The sequence below is a fragment of the Pseudonaja textilis genome, chromosome 4 (genome assembly GCF_049901715.1).
Source record: "Pseudonaja textilis isolate UNSWEBS1 chromosome 4, rPseTex1.2, whole genome shotgun sequence".
NCBI classification, from domain to species: Eukaryota; Metazoa; Chordata; class Lepidosauria; order Squamata; family Elapidae; genus Pseudonaja; species Pseudonaja textilis.
The window spans coordinates 12,598,237-12,622,584 of record NC_141993.1 but is presented as its reverse complement, the minus strand read 5'-3'; the positions used below and the strand labels follow the sequence as shown (position 1 = coordinate 12,622,584).

General features: G+C 42.7%; 2 protein-coding genes across 10 annotated transcripts in view; one reads left to right on the top strand and one right to left on the bottom strand.

Annotated features, from left to right (window-relative positions):
- Nucleotides 1-17,973, top strand: part of FAM13C (family with sequence similarity 13 member C) — a 48,091-nt gene extending 30,118 nt beyond the window's left edge. For 4 of the 8 annotated variants that reach the window (XM_087932254.1, XM_087932261.1, XM_087932258.1 and 1 more), the window contains 6 exons: nucleotides 2,620-2,822; nucleotides 4,389-4,472; nucleotides 7,183-7,278; nucleotides 8,038-8,225; nucleotides 9,339-9,440; nucleotides 11,405-17,973. In XM_087932254.1, the coding sequence (XP_087788380.1) occupies nucleotides 2,620-2,822; nucleotides 4,389-4,472; nucleotides 7,183-7,278; nucleotides 8,038-8,225; nucleotides 9,339-9,440; nucleotides 11,405-11,528 (797 nt within the window). In that variant the 3' untranslated portion in view covers nucleotides 11,529-17,973. The remainder of the gene's footprint in view (nucleotides 1-2,619; nucleotides 2,823-4,388; nucleotides 4,473-7,182; nucleotides 7,279-8,037; nucleotides 8,226-9,338; nucleotides 9,441-11,404) is intronic. The other 4 variants (XM_087932257.1, XM_087932260.1, XM_087932255.1 and 1 more) reach the window with 3 other exon arrangements.
- Nucleotides 17,759-24,348, bottom strand: part of PHYHIPL (phytanoyl-CoA 2-hydroxylase interacting protein like) — a 59,083-nt gene continuing 52,493 nt past the window's right edge. For both annotated transcript variants that reach the window (XM_087932265.1, XM_026711003.2), the window contains exons 3-5: nucleotides 22,086-22,260; nucleotides 20,812-20,929; nucleotides 17,759-19,332 (exon numbers count right to left, since the gene is read on the bottom strand). In XM_087932265.1, the coding sequence (XP_087788391.1) occupies nucleotides 18,798-19,332; nucleotides 20,812-20,929; nucleotides 22,086-22,260 (828 nt within the window). In that variant the 3' untranslated portion in view covers nucleotides 17,759-18,797. The remainder of the gene's footprint in view (nucleotides 19,333-20,811; nucleotides 20,930-22,085; nucleotides 22,261-24,348) is intronic.

The following is a 24,348-nucleotide window of genomic DNA, read 5'->3' as shown; positions in this document are numbered from 1 at the left end:
TGCCTTCTGTAGTCTTGATCTCTGCTTCCCTTCTGTTTGCTCCTCACCAACGTTTTATAAAACAAAACAAAACCCTTGGAGGTTGTGGGAGCGCCATCACTTGAGACTTTCAAGGAGAGATTGGACGGCCATTTGTCAGAAATGGTGTAGGGTCTCCTGCTTAGGTGGTGGGGGGGTTGGACTAGATCAGGGGTCTCCAACCTTTTGGACCTCAGGGACCACCAAACTCATAATTTTAAATCCTGCGGACCAGAGAGCCTGGGAAAATCCCCCCAAAAGTCTGCAGGAAAATTCCCCACCCGGTTTTCCTATCGATCGATCATTCTTTATTTGGGATTGCAGAATACTGTCTCCAGCTCTGTTCTTGGGGAGAGTGGGGGGGAGAGGGGGAGAGAGGGAGAGAGAGAGACTTTTGGCTTCATGAAAGGAAAGCAGCAGAAGCAGTGGAAGTCTTTCTTTCTCTCCTCCAAACTCCACCATAAATGCTATGCTGGCTGGAAAATTCTGGGAGTTGAGGTTCACAAGTCTTAAAGGCAGAGGTGGTATTTCTGTTCACCTTTGCAACAACCCAGTGCCCCTTGTTCCTTGACTTCCTATTTTCCCGTCTTTCTCACAATCTTCTGAAGCACCCGACTCCCAGGGGATTCACCTAGCTTATTCAGTACTCTGTGCCAGAGATGCTATTCAGCAGGTTCTGACCAGTTCTGGAGAACCGATTAGCGGAAATTTTGACTAGTTTGGAGAACCGGCAAATACCAGCTCTGACTGGCCCCTCCCCCATTTATTCTCCGCCTTCTGAGTCCCAGCTGATCGGCTGGGGCTTCTTTGGTTGCCCTACATAGGAGAACGGAACTGGAAAGCAGGTTAGTGGGGTGTGGAGGGAATGGGGATTGTGCAGTATCCATCCCCTGCCATGCCCACCAAGCCATGCCCACAGAACTGATAGTAAAATTTTTTGAATCCCACCACTGCTTAAAGGTGCCAAGTTTGGAGACCTCTGGTGTAAGGGGACTTCTGTATGTTCTCTTTATGGTTGCCTTGCCTGACTTGTAATGGTCCATATTGAGTTGGGCTTATCTGATCGTAGAGTTAAAAGGGACCTTGAATAGGAATAGCACTTAGACTTATATACCGCTTCACAGTGCTTGACAGCCCCCTGTAAGCACTTTACAGAGTCAGCCTCTTGTCCCCAACAATCTTGATCCTTATTTTACCCACCTCGGAAGGATGGAAGGCTGAGTCAACCTTGAGCCTCGTGAGATTTGAACTGCCAAATCACAGGAAACTGGCAGTCAGCAGAACTGGCCTGCAGTACTGCATTCTAACCACTGCACCACCAAGGCTTATAATCTTCATTGACGATCATGAAATCAAAATATAAAGAGACAGAAGAGGCGCTAATACTGGTGTCCGTCTGGTTTGGGACAGTTTTCTTCTGCCTTCTCTGTACCTTTATCAGCATTGTTTAAATACAGAAAGACAAGATCCAAGGTATTGGACCTGTTCACGTATATTGTAAACCATTAGGTAGACAGCATGATCATGTGACCCAAATATGGACCATGGTTGAGGTGGAAAACCTTCACTGCCCTCTATGAAATGATGCATTCCGTTAGGTTAATGGACTTGAACCTTGACATCTGACGTTGTCTGAAACTGAATAAGGGTTAACCAAGCCCATCTTCCCCTGGTCCCCCATATTGTGTGGAGAAAGAAAGGGACAACGGGAAATAGAATTGAATAGAACTTTTATTGGTCAAGTGTGGTTGGACACACAGGAATTTGTCTTTGGTGCAAATGCTCTCAGTGTACATAAAAGAAAAGATACATTCGTCAAGAGTCAAGAGTCATCAGGTGCAACATTTAATGATAGTCCTAGGGTACAATAAGCAATCAAATCATACTAGGAAACAGTCAATATAAATCATAAGGATACAAGTGACAAAATTACCATCATACAGTCACAAGTGGGAGGGGATGGGTGATAAGGAGTGATGAGAAGATTAATAGCAATAGTAGTGCAGACTTAGTAAATAGTTGGACAGTGTTGAGGAAATTTTTTGTTTAGCAGAGTGATGTTGTTTGGGAAAAAACTGTCCCTGTGTCTAGTTGTTCTGGTGTGCAGTGCTCTAAAGTCTAAAGATTAGACTTTTCCAACCCTATATGAGGTGGCCTCCAACTCCAGCAGGATTACAGAGAAAATGGAATTGAGTGACTGGCAGCCATGCAAAAATTGGCTTAGATAGATACCAATAGATGAGGATCATGTGCTTTGTAATTTTATAGGTATAAATGCCATCAACAAATTTTCCAAGCATTCCTAATCTTCTTGCCTTATTTTCCCGAAGTTGTGTTACGTAGGAACAAGTTGACATGAACAAGAGACGAGAGTTCACAAAAGACCATAACTTGTCTTTGTTCTTTGTTTTGTAACTCTGTTCTTGAGAGCAACCCAAACAAGCAGTTTTTTTAAAAAAAACTTGGCACCACATCTGAAGCACTTGTGATTCTGTGGGTCACGAAGTGTCTCAGATCTCTATGTCAATGAAAGGGTGCCATGAGAAGCTGTAGGCTGCAGGTGTTCGCTCACCAGAGGTATTGTGTGGACTTTTCTCACAGAGCTGAAACTCAAAATGTCGGAAGAACAGAATTTCCCCATCAAAAGAAGCCAAAGGAACTCTCATCAGGAGAGCCCCAAAGAGGCAGTGAGGCTGGATCCAGCAGATTCCCCCACCAGTCCTTTGGTGGAGGAAACCATGGAAGTGGTGAAGAAGCAACTGAAAGAGCAGCGACAGCAGCTCGGTCTCCCTGAGAACATCAAGGTACCCAGTTCTTGCACAACATCTAGGTTTGCTGGTTTACTTGCTGACTTGTGCCTGATGTGCCTGATGGCTTCTGTCATGTCCTATCACCTCCATGAGCTTCCTTCCACACTGACTTGAAGACTCTGTGTGTGTGTGTGTGGGTGTGTGCACGGGCATGAGCTTCACATGAGTGAAACATCAAAGAGGCACAAATTACTTGCTACAAACATCTGTGCAGAAAGCTGTATGTTAGTGGGCACTAGGGTACAAATGTGTATTATTGCCACCTGGTACAAATGTGGCAATTGTGATATTTCACTACAGCAACACAACGGGTTTTAAATTATCATCTTGTAGCCTGTTTGGTGTCCAAAGCTGTATCTGGAGATTCTGAGGTTTAGGTAGAAAGTCTTTCTGGTAGAAGCCATGAAGGGGTCAAAACGATGTGGCGTGCTCTGCGTAAAGAGATGAATATGTCATTTGTGGCATGGTGCTACGTGACTTGTGACAGCACTGGCATTCAAATCAGTGCTTTTCAAATCAGAGTCATGCCTGTGATGTGGAACGGGAAAGGACAGCTCAAAGAGTGAGCCAAAGTCTTCATCCTCAAGCCATTAACTGAGTTAGTTGTCTAGGTTAGGGGTCCCCAACCTCTGGGCTATGGCCCACTGCTGGGTTGTGAGCAGTTTGGAACTGAGCTGCCAAAGTGGCAGGCAAACATGTGCTCACATCCCTACTTGTGCGAGCAGCAGGCAAGCATGTGCGCACACACATTGCACAAGCAATGCCAGCCACTCACAAGGAACCATCCCCTATGCACCCTGCCAGTCCATGAAGCCGGAAAGGTTGGGGAACTTTGGTTTAAGTCACCCCCAACCTCCCTTTACTCCTTTAGGTAGTTCAGGGATCCCCAATCTTCAGTCTGTGGAGAGACACTGGTCTGCAGCATGTCAGAACCTGGGTTGCGCAAACAAGCAAAGCCCTATCCACAGGATACAGGCAGCACACTAAACCATGCCCCCTCTGGTCCGTGGAAAAACCTTTTTCCACAGAACCAGTCCCTGGTACCCAAATGTTAAGGGCTGCTTGGTATAGTCAATAAAAAAACACCCACATTTGAAGCATAAACGTGCATCTTCAAATTTAATCTTGTAGGCAATTACAATTACTTTCAGTTTAGATCGTTTTTGGAGAGGTCTGTGATAATAAACCCAAAAGACAAAGGTAATTGGCCCCTGTGCAGTTCTAAGACTGCCTAGTTCTGTGAACCTAAAGGAATCTTGCAAAAAATATCTAGTTTGGTTGAAGGAGAAAAGAAAGCTTGTAGAACCAAAATTCAGAGCTCACTGGCATCTGTGCAAAAAGATCAGTGAGATGCATTTCACAGTTGGCACCTAGTGGTTGATCCTAGTTACCTTGAGTCAGCCAGCTTTAAAGCATCATCCAAATTCTGCGGTAAAAAAAATGCCACCTGTGACTTTTAAAAACCACGTGGGTTCATTCACATTATTTTGTGCAGCCGTTTCCTTCCAGCAGATAACACTTGATGGTTAATTTTTCTATAAATCATTCTTTTTTAATTAGGCTATGACAAAAAAGCAAATGGCTTTGGAAAAACTCAGTCTCCAGAAAAGCCTACTCTATTTTGAAAGTATTCATGGACGGCCTGTAAGTATTTCTTAGAAAGAGAGGTCAACCTCAGGTTAGCCATTACAAAGAATTTTCAGAAGGAGATTGCTTCTGAACTTCCCCAGCCCACACACCAAGATCAGTTTGAATTAGGTCCAGTACTTCAAGCAGCCTTCCACCATGTCATGTTCCATAGATTCCTGAACTATGTCTAGTTCTATCATCTCTCTCTCTAACTCTATCTTCTATCTTTCATCTATTCTTCTCTCTATCACCTCTCTATCATCTCTATCAACTGTCGATCATCTATCTATCCCACCTTTCTTATTTACCTAGTTCTTATATCTATCTCTCACAATTTAGAAGCTACCCAGCTCCAAATGACTGTGGGGCACTTTCTGAAATTCATGAGAGCCATAAGGATTTTGAGGGGGGTGCTACTCCAAGGGGGGGGGGAGAACAGCAACAGAGAAGGTACCCTTCCTTGGTCCCAAAACATAAGTGTGTTTTATTGAGTGGTCCATTCTGCTCAACCTCATCACATTCTTGAAGACGCACATTGCGTTTCACAAGTACAGGACCACTGGATATCGGTACGTTATTTTTCAGCTAGTTTGAAAAAAAATGTGCAGTTGTTATATCCCATCACACTAATCAGGAGTACCAACATATCCACCGATAGGTTAGATGAAAGGGTTAGAAAACATTTAAATTAATTAATTAATTCTACAAATTAAAGCGAGCCTGAGCTTTAGTTGAACGTAATATCTAAGTGCTTGGCCGTTGTCACCTTCTGGGATTTTTCCTGCTTTAATCATTAATTCTGGTGGTCTCCATCCAAGTTCTAACCAGGTTTTACCTTATCTTTCAAGGTCAGCAAAGATCAAATAGAAACTGCCACTTGATGTGAAGAGAAGGAACACAAGCCAGTCTGAGACACTGCGTTGGCTTGCCTTGCCTTGATTGTTGTCTCTTTTTCACCATAGAGATATGCATTCACAACCGTTCATCCAAGACCACAATTCCCATCCTTTTCTTCCATCCACATCCTTCCATTCATACCTAAGTCCTCAGTATTGTTGCTGGTCTAGAAAGATGCTTCTCTTTCCACTATGCAAACAAGAAGGGCTTTGAGATGTTGCAGGCAGGTGCTGCTTCATGGTCCCCTATGCCTTGGAGCGGCTTTTGGAGTGGACATTCAAAGTGTTGTGCAATTAGCAGAAACAAAAAAGCAGTTGGAGAGAGGAGGGAAGGTCAATTTGACATAGTTTTTCACCTGTTGCAGACCACACAAAAGGCTTCTCTGAATTGTGTCTCACCTACAGGCCAAAGGCTTACATGTTTTTTCCCCTCCTTTATTAAACCAGCTTACCTCTTCCTCTTATCTATTTCTGGTCTACTGGAATCTTAGCTTATTATTGACTGTGTTCTTCTGCAGTACCATTTTGACCTTTTATGGGTTCTCTAGGACAGCTTGTTCCTTTATCAATACTTGGGCTTGTGTGTCTTAGTGCGACAACCCTCAGTGTGTATTTTATATGTTCTCCACGGAAGATGGATTATAGTTGAGGGTTGATAGCCAAGAACAAGGGTCTTCAAACTTGGCAAGTTTAAGACTTGTGGATGTCAACTCCCAGAATTCCTGAGCCAACATGACTGGAGGAGGAATTCTGGGAGTTGAAGTTCACAAGTCTTAAAGTTGTTAAGGTTGGAGACTCCTGGCCAAGAAGGACATGCCAGTCAGGTTTGGGTCTGTGTCCCTTTGGTGTATGATAACTTCATTTCTACATTAATATACAGATGTTTTCAAATACAAACTCATCTGAATATTTGAATATACCCTTACTGAATTTTCTCTCAATATTTGTATATTTCCTGGCAAAATACGTTCTAAAATCTGTGCTGCATCTTTGAGTTAAGGATTGAGCTGAACATTCAGAAATGTGCAAGATTTTGTGCACAACTAACTTAAGATTGGCATTTTTTTTTCCTGCCCAGAACAGCCCAGCTGGCGCACTGAATATAAAATTTCTATGAGAGAGGAAAATTTTTCTTTTCGAAATCTTTTCCAACAGTTTTTAGGAGATGCCATGAACTAAATCAAGCTGGCATCCATCTATCATTCATCCTACTGGAGGTTCTATCCCTGTAGCACTTCCTTGATTCTCCCCTGAAATGTTGAGGTGGTGCTGAATCATGTCCTAAGATGGATGGACAGCAAGGGATTTGCCTGGAATGACCAAGATCTGCCAGTCTTAATGTTGCATGACTGACATTTGGTTATAAGATGTTTTGCAGTTGCCAGAGGCAAAGACTAGGCAGGGAATGGGAATTACAGTGTGTCAGTTTGCTGCTAAGGAATGGCGGGCACCAGTCCAACTTCTGATTGGAAGTGGTGCTTCTCTAACACAAGGTATTTACGAATCACAGACATATGTCTTATCTTTTTAAATTCTTGGAGAGAAAAAAAAAACCCACAGTGTGCAAGGGATATACAGAGTCAGTTCTGATAAACTGTTTCTTTTACAGAAGTGTTGCATTCACATAATTAAAATTAGAAGAAAAACAAAAAAAAATAATAGAACAAATGATATCCCATCAGCACAGAAGTATCACCGGGTTTTGTGCCTCACATTCCTCATGTTGGAATTTAAAAATTCACGTCTGTTGATGGATTTTGTGACTTTTAAGAAGAAATGTCAGATGTCTCTTCAGAACCAACCTGGTGCTCCTTACTTTTTCTTCCTAGGCTAACCAGCAAGACAGGAGTTTGATGAAGCCTCTTTATGAAAGATACAGAATTATAAAGCAGCTTCTATCAACGCCCTCTTTGATTACAACTATTGTAAGTCTCATGAGGATTGTGTGAAGAAATGCACCACAACCAGGGATGTTTCTTGTAGGCTTTCTTGAAGTTGTGCATTCGCTTTTTGTTTTATGCATAAAGGTCTTGCCAGTACCTTTATTCTTCAGGAAATAAAATCCGGGGGGCTTACTTGGACATACTTTCAAATAGGGCTGGATTGGGATTACTGGTTTGTAGTATCAAAGTAATCTCTGTCAAATTGTTACAGTTATGGAAAGTACATGTTGTGGGCAACCGTTGGGGTTTAGAAATAATTGTGGTTACTTGCAGGGAGAAGGACCATCATTCAGTTATTCTTTCTTCTGAAAGAATTCCATTAAAGACAGAACTGAAGAAGTTTCTTAGGTGAGAAGCAAAATATTTTCAAGGAAAAAAAACCCAACAAAGTGCAATTCCCTTTGGAAAAGCATCTTTGGGATTTCCATTAAGGATAATTAGTCTCAGAGTCTCAGAGAACAACAAACATCTCAGAAAGTGTTAGACACTGTGCTAAAGTGTGATTTATTTACACTTCTCTTCCAAAAATGAGCACTAAGACCTTGAATATGCATCTGCTGCAGCTTCTCACATGATAAAAGCCTTGGCCAACCAACATTTCTAATGCTTAAATACAAACCAAGGCAGTCTGTTCATTCGTATAATTTTTGTCCTCTGGAATGAATGTTCTAGCCTTCTTCATTTGAAGGATGGGTGGGTAAGGAGAGAGGGGCCCTGATAACTCTTGTTCCCTGTTCCAAGCAGGAGGAGGAAGATTCTGATGAAGAACCTCCTCAGAGTAGCTCCACTGGGTCTCTCCATTGGCCCCCCGAGGCACAGATGGGTCACTCAGATGAGGAGAATGAACCCGCCTTTGTTTCACCTCTGGATGAAAAGAAAGTGATGAAACAGCCAACGCTCTCGATGTCCAATTTACATGAGGCCACCATGTGAGTGCCAACTCTCCTCCTTGTTTAAATGATGATGCACCTCTTGGGATCAGGGATCATTCATGGATTCATTCATGGATTCATCCATTGATTCATTCATGTATTTATACATTCATTCATTTATTAAGCTTATTAAGTATTGGAAAGAGTACTGAAAAGAAGTGCCATCATTCGCTTTGGCGATTGTGTTCAAAGTGAGCATTAGGGCACAATGCAGATCTGCCCAATTGGTGTAAATCCATCTTGAGCCACGGTGATGCACTGGTTAGCCACAGTGGTGCACTGGCAGTACTGCAGGCTACTTCTGCTGACTGCCATCTGCCTGCAATTTGGCGAATCGAATCTCACCAGGCTCAAGGTTGACTCAAGGTTGACTCAAGGTTGACCATCTTTCTGAGGTGGGTAAAATGAGGACCCAGATTGTTGGGGCAATATGCTGACACTGTAAACCACTTAGAGAGGGCTGTAAAGCACTATAAAGCGGAAAATAAGTCTAAGTGCTATTGCTGTTTTTTTTCCTTCCTTCCTTCCTTCCTTCCTTCCTTCCTTCCTTCCTTCCTTCCTTCCTTCCTTCCTTCCTTCCTTCCTCCCTCCCTCCCTCCCTCCCTCCCTCCCTCCCTTCCTTCCTTCCTTCCTTCCTTCCTTCCTTCCAGTTAAAGTGCAGTACTGCAGGATACTTCTGCTGACTGCTGTTTGCCTAAAATTTGGCAGTTCGAATCTCACCAGGCTCAAGGTTGACTCAGCCTTCCATCCTTCTGAGGTTGGTAAAATGAGGACCTAGGTTATTGGGGGACAATAGTCTGGCTCTATAAATCACTTGGAGGCTGTACAGTGGTATATAAGTCTAAGTGCTACTGCTAAGTGCTATAATCTATTATTACCAAGAAATCATAAATACACTACTCATTGTATTACATGGTTTTGAACTCACTAGGAACTAAATAGGCAAAATTTTCTGATAAGCAGTTGGGCGCCTCCATCTCAAGGAGAGCCTCCAGGCGACAGCCTGCATGCTGCCTGCTTATTTGGGAGCCCAATTTGCTTGGCCATCTATCAGCTCTTAAGGAGTTTTTCAGTCCTTCAGATCTTAAAAGTCCCGTTCTTCTTTTGTAGGCCTGTGCTACTGGAACATCTCCGAGAAACTAGAGCTGACAAGAAAAGGATAAGGAAAGTATTACGGGAATTTGAGGAAGAGTTCTTTAGACAAACAGGAAGGTGAGACAGTCGTGTGCATGTTGAATCTCAACACCATGAATGGTCAGATCCTGATTTAAGCTATTGTAAACCTCCCCAGAATAATGGTTCACCACAGAAAGTTTTTAATGGGTTGGTTGGAGGCATCATTGCATTGACTTGGTGGTAGTTTACAGCCTTATGATAACCAAAGAAAAGTATTCATGTTTTTATCTGTTGAAACTGAGGTAGGCTGCACCTTTCGATTCCAAGCATTTTGATTCCTGAACAGTAAGAAAGGACCCTCTTGCCAAATATATTGTCTAGAAAGGACCATATCAAGTAGGTGCATCATGTTTATGGCCAGAAGAGCTAGCTCTTTTGCAAAGCATGGGCAACCCTGTTTTCTTACCCCCAAAGCAATCATTTTCATTTGGTGCACCACATGGGGCATCAGTTCTCAGAGGCATAACTTATTTTCCCACCATCATCTCTGATGGGGGAGAAATTCACAAGAATTGTCAGCTTTGGGGATATTATTAGTGGAACAACGGCTCCCATTACTTGTTTTCCCCCTTCCCTGTTCTGAAGATGATACCTCCCCCCACCACCCTGAACACAGCAGGAAATAGAGACGTGGCCAGGAATTGTCCCCCTTGTGAGTCCAGCTGACATTCAACCGAGCCCTCAGGAGGATTTGCAGCCTTTATTAGCAATGAATACTTGCTGCCAATCAAGAGAAAGGAAAGAAGATCCCAGAAAGCCCTAGCATAATAAAAGAGAAAGAACCCACTGGGTCTCTCTGCCATCAGGATATCTTTAGCCTTTCAATCTCTTGGGACTAACTTTTGCAAATAAACATCTAAATCTCCTGGGCCTGGAGGAGTGGCTCCTCTGGCTAAAGGAATGAAGTAATGAAAATGTAAGGACCAGCCTCTCCGCTCTTCAAAAAATAAATATAGACTCTTGAAAACTTTGAATTTCAAAAGGAATCTTTATTGAAGGGAGATACAACCAGGTCAAAATTCAAAGCAGGATCTGAGGTCCTTCAGGGCATGCAACTAGGATAAAGGGAATTAGGAACCCCTCCCAACAGTCCAATGTGGATTCCATCAATCCACAGGTGTGAAGATGTTATTATACCAGCATCTCTGAGAAAGCAGATAAGGAAAGTTTCCCAGAGCTATCTTCCGGGTGCTTCAATCCACATGGCCCCTTCTCCCCTTGCATCTCCCCAAGAGGTGAGAATTTTCCAGGCATCTGAGCCACCAGGCAACAACTGTAAATCATGTAAAAATTTATACAAAAGTCAATGTAAGAAATAGGATATTTAGAATACATAGAGAGGCAAAGAATTTAATGTATCACATCCAACCCCCCCGTCCTTTCTTCCACCGAAGAATGGCAGATACACAGAACTGACAGAAAACTCAGTTTTCTGACCAGAAGGACATTGTGAATCCTTGCGTAAGCAAAGGACTTTTCCCCTTCAACCGAAAAGAATGAACTTCTTAAAACTAGATATTTCAAAAGGAATCCTTTATTGAAAAGGGAGTGAATCCCAGCACTAGTCAAGGCAGAGTCTAAGATGTTTGCAGGCATACAGTAATAGATAAAGGGAGTTAGAATCCCTCCCCTTATTTAGATGTGGATTTAGTCAAACAAAGAACCAACATGTTAATTCCCTCCTCCCCTTCTCTGGGAACGTATCTTAGGAGAGTTCCCAAGAGTGTCTTCCAGAGCTGGAATGTTTATGGTCCCTTCTCATATTGTTATCTCTTCAAGAGGTGACAAGTTTCTAGACTTCTGGCTCCAGCCCTCCAGTTGTATATCATGTGCAAGTTATGCAGAATCAATATAAGATTTAATATATTTGGGTCACATCAAAAAGGATTACTTGTACCAACTTCCCCCCCTCTTCTTCCATTGAAGAATGGCAGATACATGGATCTGACACCTTGATGCTTTCTTGCTGAGGTTTGAATGCCCCTCTTGTTGTTTTGCAGGAGTCCCCAGAAGGAAGATCGGATCTCCATGTCAGAGGAATATTTGGAGTACAAGCATATCAAGGCTAAACTCCGCCTCCTGGAGGTTCTCATCAGCAAACACGACGTCTCCAAAACCATCTGAAGCCAGTAAAACTTCCTGATGTCAGGAAAGAGAACGCCTGGCTCTTTCTGCCCAGTGATTTGCTCTTGCGCTTCCTTAAGGTGATAATGCTCAGGTGAGCATAGCAGAAAGGTCGTGGAGCAGGCATGAGACTGCACAAGGAAGGAGTAACTGGATGGAGGACAGGCTCTTCCCTGTGAATTCTCTCCTATTTCCAGAATCTGTTTTCACCTGGACATTTGCCTGCTGCTGAGTTAAAGGCAAGCAGCAGCCCTATGCAATTTCAAGAAGATGGCTTGGGAATCTCAAAGCTCTGCTGAAACATACCTGCTATCCAAACGATCTGCCCACCATCATTTGAACAACGGTGCTCAAAACATTGGAAGGGCAAAGAAGTCAGCAGGATTTGATCTGCGCTTCCCAGAGGGAAGCCTATGTGTGTGTATATGCAGCTGAGCTTTGTTGGTACGTCCAAAATTACGAATTCTTGAAGGGCAAAATCTCACAATTATGAAATCCCAGTTCAGTTAGCCCTTCAAAATTAATTGCACAACCTCCTGAGATACAAGCCTGAGATATTCCAGCAATCTTACCAAGAACCACAAAATGACAAGTCTCTTGTGAGATTTTTGGCCTTCTGGCATTGAAATCTCATGAGATTTGTATGGGATCAGGGAGATTTTTCCAAGATTCAGTAATCTTGTGAAAGGGCCAATTCAGGAATCTTGGTATCACCCATTGCCTGCCTCTCACCACTTTTGGGCAAGAATGCCATAATTCTACACAAGGTACAACACCAAGCATTGACATCTGATGGAAGCTGTCATGATGTCCTACTCGTCAGGATGTCATGAATTATGTAACATGGGTTTAGTCACCCAAATTGCAATTGCAAATCAGAATACATGGTGCTAAAGTACAGTGTTCGGCTGTTGAGAATCTTCATCTTTCTCCATCTTCCTTTCTCTTTTTGGTAAATAAGAAGGCAGCATTTGGTGCTTTTGATGCAAAGACATGAGCAATGCTTAGTGAAATTCTCACAATAATTCTTACAAAAATATTCAAGGGCCAGTAGGGAGCATTTGGGCTATGAGATCAGTTCTCAGTCCCCAGGACTAAATTATGCAATAATTTTTAAAAGGGTGGGTGAATTGTTGTTCTGTGCACATTGAAGGAAATTTTTAGAAAATGCAGTTGTTTGCTGATTTCAGCTTGCATTTCAGCTTGTTGTAGAGAGAATTTTGTGTGCAAGGTTGCTGCCAAAGCTGGATCAGTTTTGTGTTTATCCAGCTGAAGTGTTTATATTGCAGTTTTCCTCTCTGTTGTGGACATCAGCATATCTGCATTCTCTGTTTTTACCACTTCTGACTTTTCTTAAATAGGGATTGGGTGGATTATGACTTAATGCCTTTTGATGGGTTAGTATTGAGAAGCCCAGCAAGTGGAGAGTCATCTCTACACATTTGCAGAGGCTTACACTTTAGTTAAGTCTTGGGTCAATTGATGTTCTAGAGGTGCCTCCTTCCCAAAGTGGCCTTGTTCTGCTCTGCCACTCATGGACTCTGGGGAAGGTTCTGGATGCTACAAAGACACGTAGAATGTTCCATCCAGGCTGTGGAAGTGGTGGAGAAGCACTGAGAACAGGAATGTTTGATTCAGACAGGGAGGGCATCCTTTGGAAAATAGCTGAGTGGGTTATTGTACTCTTTCTGGCTGACGGAACAGGTTATTTTCTGAACTATTGACTCTGCAGGCAGCTAACTAGATTAGTTTAGTTTCTTGATTTTGCACAAAGTGTACAACTACTTTTGGCTGAGTGCTGGAGTTCTCTCCCATTTGCATTGTGCTGTCTACTAAGAGGGTACAAACATGGACTTATAGGGAAAACGTCATGAAAAGTGGACTAATTTCTCTCTTGGACACTTCAATACTGCTTTCTGGCTTTATAAAATTGGTCTGAGCTTTATCATAGAAGCTGAACTCTGCTGAAACAAAAATACTAGAAGTCAGAGATGGTATTCAGCAGGTTCTGACCGGTTTTGGAAAAAATTTGAGTAGTTCGGGGATCGGTGGTAGTCTTCCCCCAGGAGTGGGGAGGGAATGCAGATTTTGCAGCATATCCTTCCCCTGCCACGTCCACCAAGCCACGCCCACCAAGCCACACCACTCCCACCAAGCCACGCCCACAGAACCGGTAGTAAAAAAAATTGAATCCCACCACTTCTAGAAGTGTAGTTTATACAGCCTCCACAATCACTTGGGATTCTAAAAATACATTTGCATTTGTGTGCGAGTTTAAGTGTGCATGTAGGTGTGCTGACTAATTCTCTTCCATCCCAGAGCCAGGATTTGGGAAAACCATACCTCCCCATCTGTCCCATAAAACCAAGAAGGACCCATGCTCCTTTGGGTTTAAGGTGCCTGTGGGAAGCTTCTGGGAACCAAATTCCACCAGCCCCATCTGCTCTATAAATGTCCAGAGGGGATCTAATGCCATATGAAGGACTACACTGTGGATAGTCTCACCTGTGGTTTAGAAGATCCTGCTTGGGGTATGTGAAATATGGACTTCCCCTCTTCCCCTCCCATATTATCCCTTCCTTGTCCTCCTGCATGCAAGTTCTCCCCTTCTGGTCCTGAAAATTGGCCGCAGCAAAGGATCAACTGAAAAGTGATTCCAGAAGCCCCAAGATGTCACAGTGAGGAAGGGAACCGCAGATAGAGAGCTCAGTTTCTCCTCCTTGAGAGGTCAGAGATGGAAGAGAAGCAAGGGAGTGATAATACTTGCCAGTTGCCAGCCATGTGCCTACGTGTCAGTCTTTTGAGACTGAACAGGTGAAGTCTGACTGCATCCATCCTTTGTTGAGAGAGTGAAAGAGTGAGAATTTTGACTTTTTCCTTTCCCATCCCCTTTCCTGTACTCTCGTGAAATAGGGAAGAATCAGTCCATTCCCCACGCTTAACACATTGCTTTTCCACCCATCCTTTCTGTTTAGTCTCTCCAAGGTCAGCTCTGTGACCGCATCCTGTTCCAAGTGACTTTTAAAACTATTCCCGCAAGCTTGGAAGGTTCATCCCCTCCCCAGCTGTAGAAATCTGTTTTGGTTTGGCATTGTGCACGTTGACATGCATGTCATTCCCTTTATAATTGGGAATTAAGTTATTGGCTGCTTTTTAATGGCTCAGGGCTACCCTTTGATATTTCTTTAGGAGAAGGTCATTCTGATATGGAAGGGCAAAGAGCGGGGAGGGAGGGAGTGAACCTCTATATAAAGCATGTCAGTGGGGCTATTTTAGGTATGAATTCAAAGTTTCCAGCAAAGTTTGTTTGTGATACTTGTCTATCACAATCTTCCCCATCCTTGTGTCTTGATGATGGGTCACATTAAACTTCATCATCCCTAAAGACTATGACAACTGTAGACCAAGATCTTGAGGAGCTACTTTGGAAATGTAGACCTGTGCCTTAAAATTGGTCTGGGTACCTGTAACTCATTATAATCAACTAGAAAACAATGTGAACTAAAGGCACACATGATAAAGTCATATATACAGTCTTCACTAAACAAGTCCCCTCCCTACCCCAGGTATCTTCAGTTTCCAGAACTCCCCCATCTTTGGGTGAGAATTCTTTGAGGAGGAACTCATATATGGAGAAGTGCTGTAGACAAAAATGCCTGTAAAAACAGAACAGAAGTGCACGAATCCAATTATTTTAATGTTCTTTTAAATTAGATATTACCATGCATCTTCCAGAACAAATCTCTCACCCAAGGTTGGAATTAGTTTAGTGGGTAAATATGCTTTGATTGCTTTGCAGCAAAACAGCTTTTAAGATGCAACAACATTGACTGTCTTAATGGTGGAAGCTTCCTCCTTCTTGGGATGGGTTGTGACACAGGTATTGTCAGTTTCTCGGTGTTTCGATTGTAATGTGGCTGAAAGCAACAGCAGGAGAAATCCACCCTCATGAACTATATGCTCCTAATCAGTCAAATCTTTGGAGTGGCTACAGAGTTCTAAATCCTGCGGTGTGTTTATGTATGTTGTTGGCTTTCCACACTCAGTGGTAAGATACTTCACCACGGTGGTTCTCATTTTCATTATCCTTCGTTCTGATTTTGGACCTTATTTCTCCATGCTTTTGTTTTGCCCGGTTGGGTGTGTCCATTTGTTTGTGTTTTCTGATGAATGTTGAGGTGCTTGCTTTGCTCATGAGCTCAACAGAAACATAAGAATTGTCACAGCCAACAGATAAAGTGACTGACTGGTCATATCCAGAGTCACTGGATAAAATAGCTTCCTCAAGAGCAAAACAATACAGATAATTGTTCCTCTCTATACTATTTCTGAAAGTAAATGTTAAAATGAGAGGTGATTCGGTGGAACTCTGCTTGATATTCACCAATATCTGGCATTAGTTTATTTTGAGGAATAGAAAAGATAAGTGCTTAAGAGGTCAGAGTTATGTGCCATCCCTTTTGAGAATAATGTATTTATGCAAGGAGCTAAAAATAAATGCAGACCACACAGCAGTTTTCCTATCTCATATCTGTGGGGTGCGGGAAGAATATTCATTTACCAAGGAAATGACTTTTCAGCTTTGGTAAGGAACATACAACAGAGACTGAGACAGTAGGAAAGATTTCATAAAAGGAGTTTAAACTCTGGTGAAGAATGGCAAGATTTTGTGAAGCTTCTGTGTGACAAAAATGAAGACCCTAGCAACTTGTTCCTTTCAGGCCACTCTCGGCCTAAGACGTTTTAATCAGATTAACGGGGATCAGACCAAACACTTCTCTCATTTTAATTCCTGTAGCATTTCTGTTTTGACCTTTCTATGCACCACCAAACACAAGGGGTTGAATTCAAAAAGGTGCAAATTATGCAGGAAAAGGTAGTGGGCTAAAAAGGTGTGCTTAGTATATGTTTAGCGCAGAAATTAAGTAGCGAAAATCCATTTATTTTGAGAAGGCAGAGTTTTTAAAGAAGGAAGATTAGGCGCTTATAGGTGTGTGTGTGTGGAAAAACCTTTAAACAGGAAAGAGTAGCCAATACATTTCAGGGTAAGGAGTTGTAAACTACCCCATCCTCTTCAAGAAAAAACCTCCAGGACTTGGTTGATAGTAACCAAAATGAAACAAACTACTTGGTGGTCCATTCTAGTCTTTATTTGTGTAGCACTTTTCTGTAGCACAATACTATAAAATGTTGCTTTTTATGATTACCAAAGCTTGTTTGAAAGCATGCACTTTGTAGGATCTTAATATTTCACGTGTGATGATCGCCCAAGGTACTCTGTTATAGTGATAATAGTTTATTGCATTATGATGTATGCAGATATTTAACCTAAGTGTCATGGTTATGAATGGCGGATGGTTGGGTTACTGTTTTCTAATTTGGTTTACTATAGGCTAGAGGTTGAAAAGGAATAGACTTTATAAGGTAGTTATTCTCGCAGCTTAAAATAGATCACTTCGACATGGAGGATGGTTGAGTCTGAGGTGGACAATCAGGAGGCTTCATAAGAAACACAGGTTTAATGGCAACCAGATTCAAAGAAGACTCCAGGAAGAGATGCAAGACTGTCTTTAGCCTTCGGGGTTCGTCTTTTTGTAACAATGGCACAAAAAGGAGAGGCAGAGCCCTTGGTCTTGTCACTCTGGCACACAGATGAAGGAAGATTCCCACAGGCAAAGAGAGATGTGGGTGAGGACAGGACCAGCTGAGATGTTCGTGTGTGGAGGGTGGTGATTTCACAAACATCAGAAATGGCGAGAAAGCCCAGGGAGACACCTCTCCAAGAACCAGAGCTTTGTGCCAAAGGTGGACAGGGTCTACTGCAAGAGTCTTCAACCTTGGCGACATTAAGCCTGGCGGACTTCAACTCCCAGAATTCCCCACCCAGCCCACTTTGGATTCTGGGAGTTGAAGTCCACCAGGCTTAAAGTTGCCAAGGTTGAAGACCCCGTGGTCTACTACTCCTTCTGCTATAGTGTCATAAAGAAAGGCATTGGATGAATTCCATTATCCACCAACCTTGTCTGTAGGTCCCGATATGTAAAAGTTGAAGCATGATTTCTTTAAAAAAAAAGGGGGGGGGAGGGGAGGAATCTTTTAATGATTTGGGAAAGGTCCGTGTCCCATGACTAAACTAAGTGGATTTTTGTTTGTTTGTATGTTTGTTTGTTTGTATGGCAATTGATGTTTCAGTGTCGTTGGCTGCATCATTTATAACTGAACCAGAATGGTCTCCTTCATAAATCTGTTTTAATTAAAACTCATGTCAGAGCAACAGGAACAGATACACAAGTTATTTGAAGTTTACAAACTACATCTTTGATAAGGGAAAAATGCTGTCATGACATGTGTACAGTTGCTATTAAAATGCCATCTATATATTCTATATGATTGTATAATATTTTATACAACAGTACAAATAAAATATTTTTCTATTATGATGAAACACAGGCCTTCCGTTTGTTTGTTAGCTCATATAAATAACATAAATAACACTGTCGAACGACACATTGGAAGTGCTGACATATTTTTCTCCCCTAGGCTTGTGAGAGTTAATCATGCTGCCGTTACACCTGTTCATGCTGTTTAGAAATATTCCAGTTAAGTTGTTCAGTAGGTTAAAATGAACGCATATTTAAACACCATTTAGAAGCCAGGAAATTTTATTTTACTCAAGCTTGTTTATATAGATTTGTTACATTTGGCAGTATGGAGGAGAGGAGGGACAAATTAACACCAATTGCAGCACCTAGATGTATAAATGGTTGCTGGGTGGGGGGTGAAAGAAAAGAAAATTAAAAATACCCTCAAGATTTTGAACAGTTGAAAGCAGTGGTGGATCAGGAGGAAGGAACGTGGGGAATGCCAAGGGCAGAACTACATGCTACGCAGGGCGGCTGCAGATAATACGGTCTCCGTGTGGAGCTCCTTTCCTTTCTCCCCCATGACATGGGGACCCACTGACTGGCACAGTGAGGCCACCCCATCCCGTGTCCCCACCAGCAGCATCCGGCTGGAACAGGGAAAGGACATAAGCTGAGGGTACAACGACCAGCATGCTCGGTTTCAATGCTGTAGGGCAGAAGGGGAGAAAGATACTTCAGTGGATACCGGTTAGGGAGCTGGCCCAGCTTGGCTGGAACATGGAGCTCTGCTCAGAGAGGAACTGTTGGGTCACTGGGGAGGGCATTTCGTCATGCGTCTGATGTGGAGAGTGGAGAGAGGGCGTAGGCAACGAAGGAGGGTCCTAAGGAGGGTGGGGGATGGAAATTAGCGTCCCACACTGATGTTACATGTCTTGCAGCTTGGATCTTTCTTGGCGTTGGCAGTGGACAAACTCATGAGTTGGTGGCCGGTGATTTCTGCCACTGTGCCAAGGGAGAGGTTGACCGGGTCAGTGTAAACCACTTCCAAGATGACATCCTGTGCATGGTGGTAAACCATGACCCCGTCTTCTTCGGTGCAGGTCAGGAATTTGTTATCCTGCAAGTTCAGCTGAGGCAGGCGCTGCTTGCAGAATTCGTCACCCGGCGAGCCGACGGGGGCAAGGACGAGAATGACGTAGTGGTAGGCCGTGTACATGCAGTAGAAGTCCCCGAAGTACAAATTTGTGTTTGGGTTGAAAAGTTTCTCAGCTGCAATCTCGAACCTGTATCTTCCGTAAGGTGAATCTTGGGGGGGCTTTCCGGTGTTGAATTCGGTGTGGCAGCTAAAGAAGATCCCCTCCAGCTTCCCGCTGATAGGAGAGCCGTGGCTGCCGCTGTTATCCTTAACCGAAGGCTGCAGGACGCTCCCATGCTGCTCTCTAGGAGTAAAGGATGGGGAACACGTTAGTTCTACGGTGGCGTGAGAGCACGGGGGCCATGCAGATCCCCGTGGCTCAACCCCCGTCCTGTTTGCATTTATGCAGAGAAACCGGACAATACTGGGAGAGATCAAATCTGCTTTTATCGAGGAGCTGTGTCTCTTATTGGAGAGAGGGCCTCCAATTTTAGGTGGTGTGTGATATGGAATGGGACACCAAAAGCGGTCCAGGGTGGCCCCTCAGATTTTTAGAATAGAAACTACAATTTAAAAGTTACAACAATCTGTATCACAGTCAGTCTACTTCTGTCCCCGTCCTAAGAGTCACTGGATTTGGATGGAGGAATACACATTGTGACACATCAATGGTAAGATTGCTGTCCACAAAGCTAAGCGTGCCGTTAGGGCAAAGGAGAAAAACTGATGCCTTAGGATGAGTTCCAGTTCTACTTTGTCTTTTTCTACGCTTTCCATGCATTGAGATGAAGAAAACTTTAGATGGGGTTCATCTTCTGTGGGTTTTTTTTTTTAAATTTCTCAGAAACAAGACTGTGGATTTTACATCTCAGAGGGCTAAGATGAACATCATTAAAAGTTGGGATGACCATTTTAGGCCACAAGGAGGGGCAACACAGCTACCCCATTTTGGATGGCAGCACAGCGCCGCCCCCCCAGTGCCAGATGAGCTAATCTTAGGTCAGCAATGAAGCTACTCCAAAACTATACGTTGTTAATTCTTTCCTGGACACCATAGAATAGAATTCTTTATTGGCCAAGTGTGATTGGACATACAAGGAATTTGTCTTGGTGCAAATGCTCTCAGTGTGCATAAAAGAAAAGTTACATACATCAAGAGTCAAGAATCATCAGGTACAACACTTAATAATAGTCATAGAGCACAATAAGCAATCGAATCATACTAGGAAACAGTCAATATAAATCGAAAGGATACAAGCGACAAAGTTACAGTCATCCAGTCACAAGTGGGAGGAGATGGGCGATAAGGAGCGATGAGAAGATTAACAGTAATAGTAGTGCAGACTTTGTTGGACAGTGTTGAGGGAATTATTTGTTTAGCAGAGTGATGGCTTTCGGGAAAAAACTGTCCTTGTGTCTAGTTGTTCTGATGTGCAGTGTTCTATAGTGTCGTTTTGAGGGTAGGAGTTGAAACAGTTTATGTCCAGGTTGTGAGGGACTTCTATATTATAAATACTTGGTTTTTCTGTTTTTAAAGCTGTATCTGGTAAAACTGAATATATTCCAAGAATATTGGAACTAAATCTACCGAAGAATACAACCTGCTACTCACTTATAAATGATAACACTTGCAGGGAACTGTCGCTAATTAAGAAGCAGATTGCTCTTAGATCTGATGCATTGAGCGCTTCCTTGTCACTTATCAGTGGGAAAAGCCATCCACTTATCTCCCCCACATGCAATCAGGCATCCCTGAAAGCTGGCTCTTTCTGCCTTCGCTTACCTGATGTAGTCGAAGTATTCTTTGTGCTGATTCCGGTAAAAGACTGAAAATTTAAGCATCCGCCCTGCAATGACTTCCGCCTTTTCCAACAGTTGTGTCAAGTGAACCTTGGAATAATCTGTGAATACGAAAAGTTTTTGTTAGCGAGGACGATACACCGGTGCTTCCGAACAGATGATTGACGGTGCTATTATCAGCTGGGACCCCAAAGCTAGCAACACACACCTATCCATACGTTGCCACCCCTATTTCACCATTGGTTACTCTCTTTCAGGGTAAGCAACATGATGTCAAATTCAGAAGGAGAGTAAGACACAGTAGGGAAAGGAAAGAAAGGAGGAAAGGAGAAAAAAAAGGTGATCTTAATAGCAACATTATTTAGTATACTTATCCGTATCTTCCTCTTCTTGCAAATTACCTTGCTTCTGTCATGTCCATACATTGATTCATATCCTACCCTTTGTTCTCAATTTCTCAACTCTCTCTCTCCCTCTCCCTCCCTCCCTCCCTCCCTCCCTCCCTCCCTCTCTAGATTGGATATCCATTTGTCTGAAAGATCTTCAAGGTCCCTTCCAACTATGCTATTCTGATATTTCATCAACTTTGTCCAAGTGTGACTTTCCTGGTCTTCCTTTTTTGTCTTTCACTCTTCCTTCATGCATTCATGTTGTGGTTCTATCCTCCTTCCTTCTCTACGGATCAGCAAACCACCTAAATGCAATTTTTTTTCATCCTGGTCACTTATTTTAGCATTCAACTTTGCAACAATCCAGTCCCCCTTGTCCCTTGACTTCCTATTTTCCTGCCTTTCTCACAATCTTCTAGAGCCCCCGACTCCCAGGGGATTCTCCTGGTCTACTTAGTGCTCTGTGCCAGAGGTGGTATATTCAGCAGGTTCTGACAGTTTTGGAGAACCAATAGCGGAAATTTTGAGTAGTTCGGAGAAACAGCAAATCCCACCTCTGACTGGCCCCGCCCCCATCTCTTCTCTGCCTCCCATCGAGTCCCAGCTGATCGGCTGGGTCTTCTTTGGTTGCTCTGCCCAGGAGAACGGAGCTGGAAAGCAGGTTAGTGGGGTGAGGAGGAAATGGGGATATCCTTCCCCTGCCGTGCCCACCAAGCCACGCCCACAGAACTGGTAATACATTTTTTTGAATCCCACCACTGCTCTGTGCCACAGTGGCCACTCTGGCACCCAGCCATTTCTGCTTCTTTTAACTGCCATTTGTTTCTGACAAGAACCATAGGCTGGTTCTCACAGGCAGAAGACTCACCTGCCGTACAGAATTCAATAATCTCACTCCATTCTGAAACTGTGTAGTCTCCATCCACTTGCTTGGAGGCCGTCTGCACAGCAACTGTGTATTCAGTCCGTGGGCTCAGGAACCAGTGGCCACGGACAGTCATAGGCAGGGGGACAGCTTTTGCCACTAGTTTTGTAGGCACATCCTAGTTGTGTAGGAAAAAGGGAGGAAAAAGTAAGAAGACAGAAAGACTTCCAGAAGATAAGTCAGCCTCCCAACTGTTGAACCTCTTCTCCCCACCTTGGTATTCTCCACTTTCAAGAAGAACAGCCGTGGAGCGGACAAGCAACACCCTGTGCTAGGACACCACCACACAAACAATACAAAATTACACAATGCACGTCAAATTATTTCTACAGTGTATTATGATGCATGTGATATTCATCATGCTTTTTTCCAGATACCTGTGATTGGGGGTTCTGGATCGGGTTAGTTTCTCACTAGAATTCAAAGGTTTTGAATGTTATTTTCTCTTGTTAGTTGACAAATATAAGATAATCATTCAGGGGATAGGCTATGACATGGAAGGAAGGAAGGAAGGAAGGAAGGAAGGAAGGAAGGAAGGAAGGAAGGAAGGAAGGAAATTGGCATTTCCTGAATGCTTCTCTTACATTAGTTCTGCTAACAAACATAACATATTGGTTAGCTAGGAGAAGCAGAATTATTTGCCAGTGCTGGCATTGCATCATCTGAATGGCATTAGCAAACATCTAGAAGTCCACTAGATGGCAGCAAGGTAATATTGCAAAGTCTAATCCTGATGTGTTGCCATCTTCTGGCAATTTGAATTATTACAGCCCAGATACAGTAGTCCTAAATATGGAAACTAGAGATATTTCTTCATTTTCTTGAGAAAGATATCTAAATAGGCAGAAGAGATGGAATCAGAATGTGGTTGCAAGTATTATAGCAATTCCACATTTCATAGGCAATGACTTCATCTTCCAATTAAAATTTCTTTAGCATTTCTGGTTTACTATTTGGTGGGTGGGCTTCTGTGAAAGGAGATTATCAGGGTGTTTCTTATATTTGACCAGATTTCGAAAGCTATTCATATTGTAAGACAGTTCTTTCAAGCGTGCCATTTACCATCCATTACAATGAAAGCTTCTTGGAAGCTATTTATGGCAGGCCAACAGTCTGGTAATCCTAAACAGATTAAGACAAATCAGGGTAAATACAGGATAACATATCTGTGGAAAAGTGAGCCTTCACACCAATCTTAAAACATTTCCTAGAAGCGAAAACCTAATACAACCAATAAAATATTATACAGGAAATACTGCAATTAATAAAATACACAACCACCGTTACTTTCCCCCTCTAAAGATGTATCACGAATGAACAGTGTCATAAATAAAGAATAAGAATAAAAGATAATCTGAAATATGTCCCCCTAATAGAAAAGAAGGCCATCCTTTTTGAGTTTCTCTTCTTATCTGATTAGAATAATATTGCATAAATAAAGTATAAGTGAGAAATACAAGAATAATGAAAATAAACAGGAATAGCCATTTATTAAAACAGCTACAAAGGATGGACCCTGGTTTGTAAGTAATGTTATACAGATCAGGATTCAGTGAGCCTTCCTGGTTTGTTTTACTGGTCTAATTGGAAGCAAAACGAGATGGCATCCAACCCTCCCTGGGAAGAGCAAAATGTTGCCTCTTCAACAGAGCAGGTCAACCTTTGAGTTTCTACCTCCTTCTCTTGTAATTACTGAAATACCATCCTTATTCAGACTCAGTGATATTCATAGATATCGTTCCTTTATATATCTGAATATCCAATTCTCCAGGCAGAAGTGACCATAGTAGCTACGAATAAGAAACATTCACTAAGTAGGTAGTCATGCTGGAAGAGGGAGCAAAATGGTCTTGGAGAAAAAAAGATCATAACATGGATATCATATATTATTATATGATATCCCAGATATATTCGAGCGATGAATGTCATCAAAGGAGGCATATTCTCAGGCAGCAAAGCTCAGAATTGCAGGCTAAAATGGATCTTACAAAAGGTCAAGTTGACTGGGTTTTGGTTTTTTTTTGAGAGTTGAAGACCACTGTTTCAGCAGAGCAGGGATATTCTGGGACCTAGTAAATGCTTCAGAAGCAGAAGATCATTAATGAAGTTCGTAAAGCTCCTCAGAAACAGAATAACTCACTTGGACTAGAGGCCAGCGATTGACATGGAAGCTGCTATTGGCAGTGGAGATAATTAAGGAGAGAGT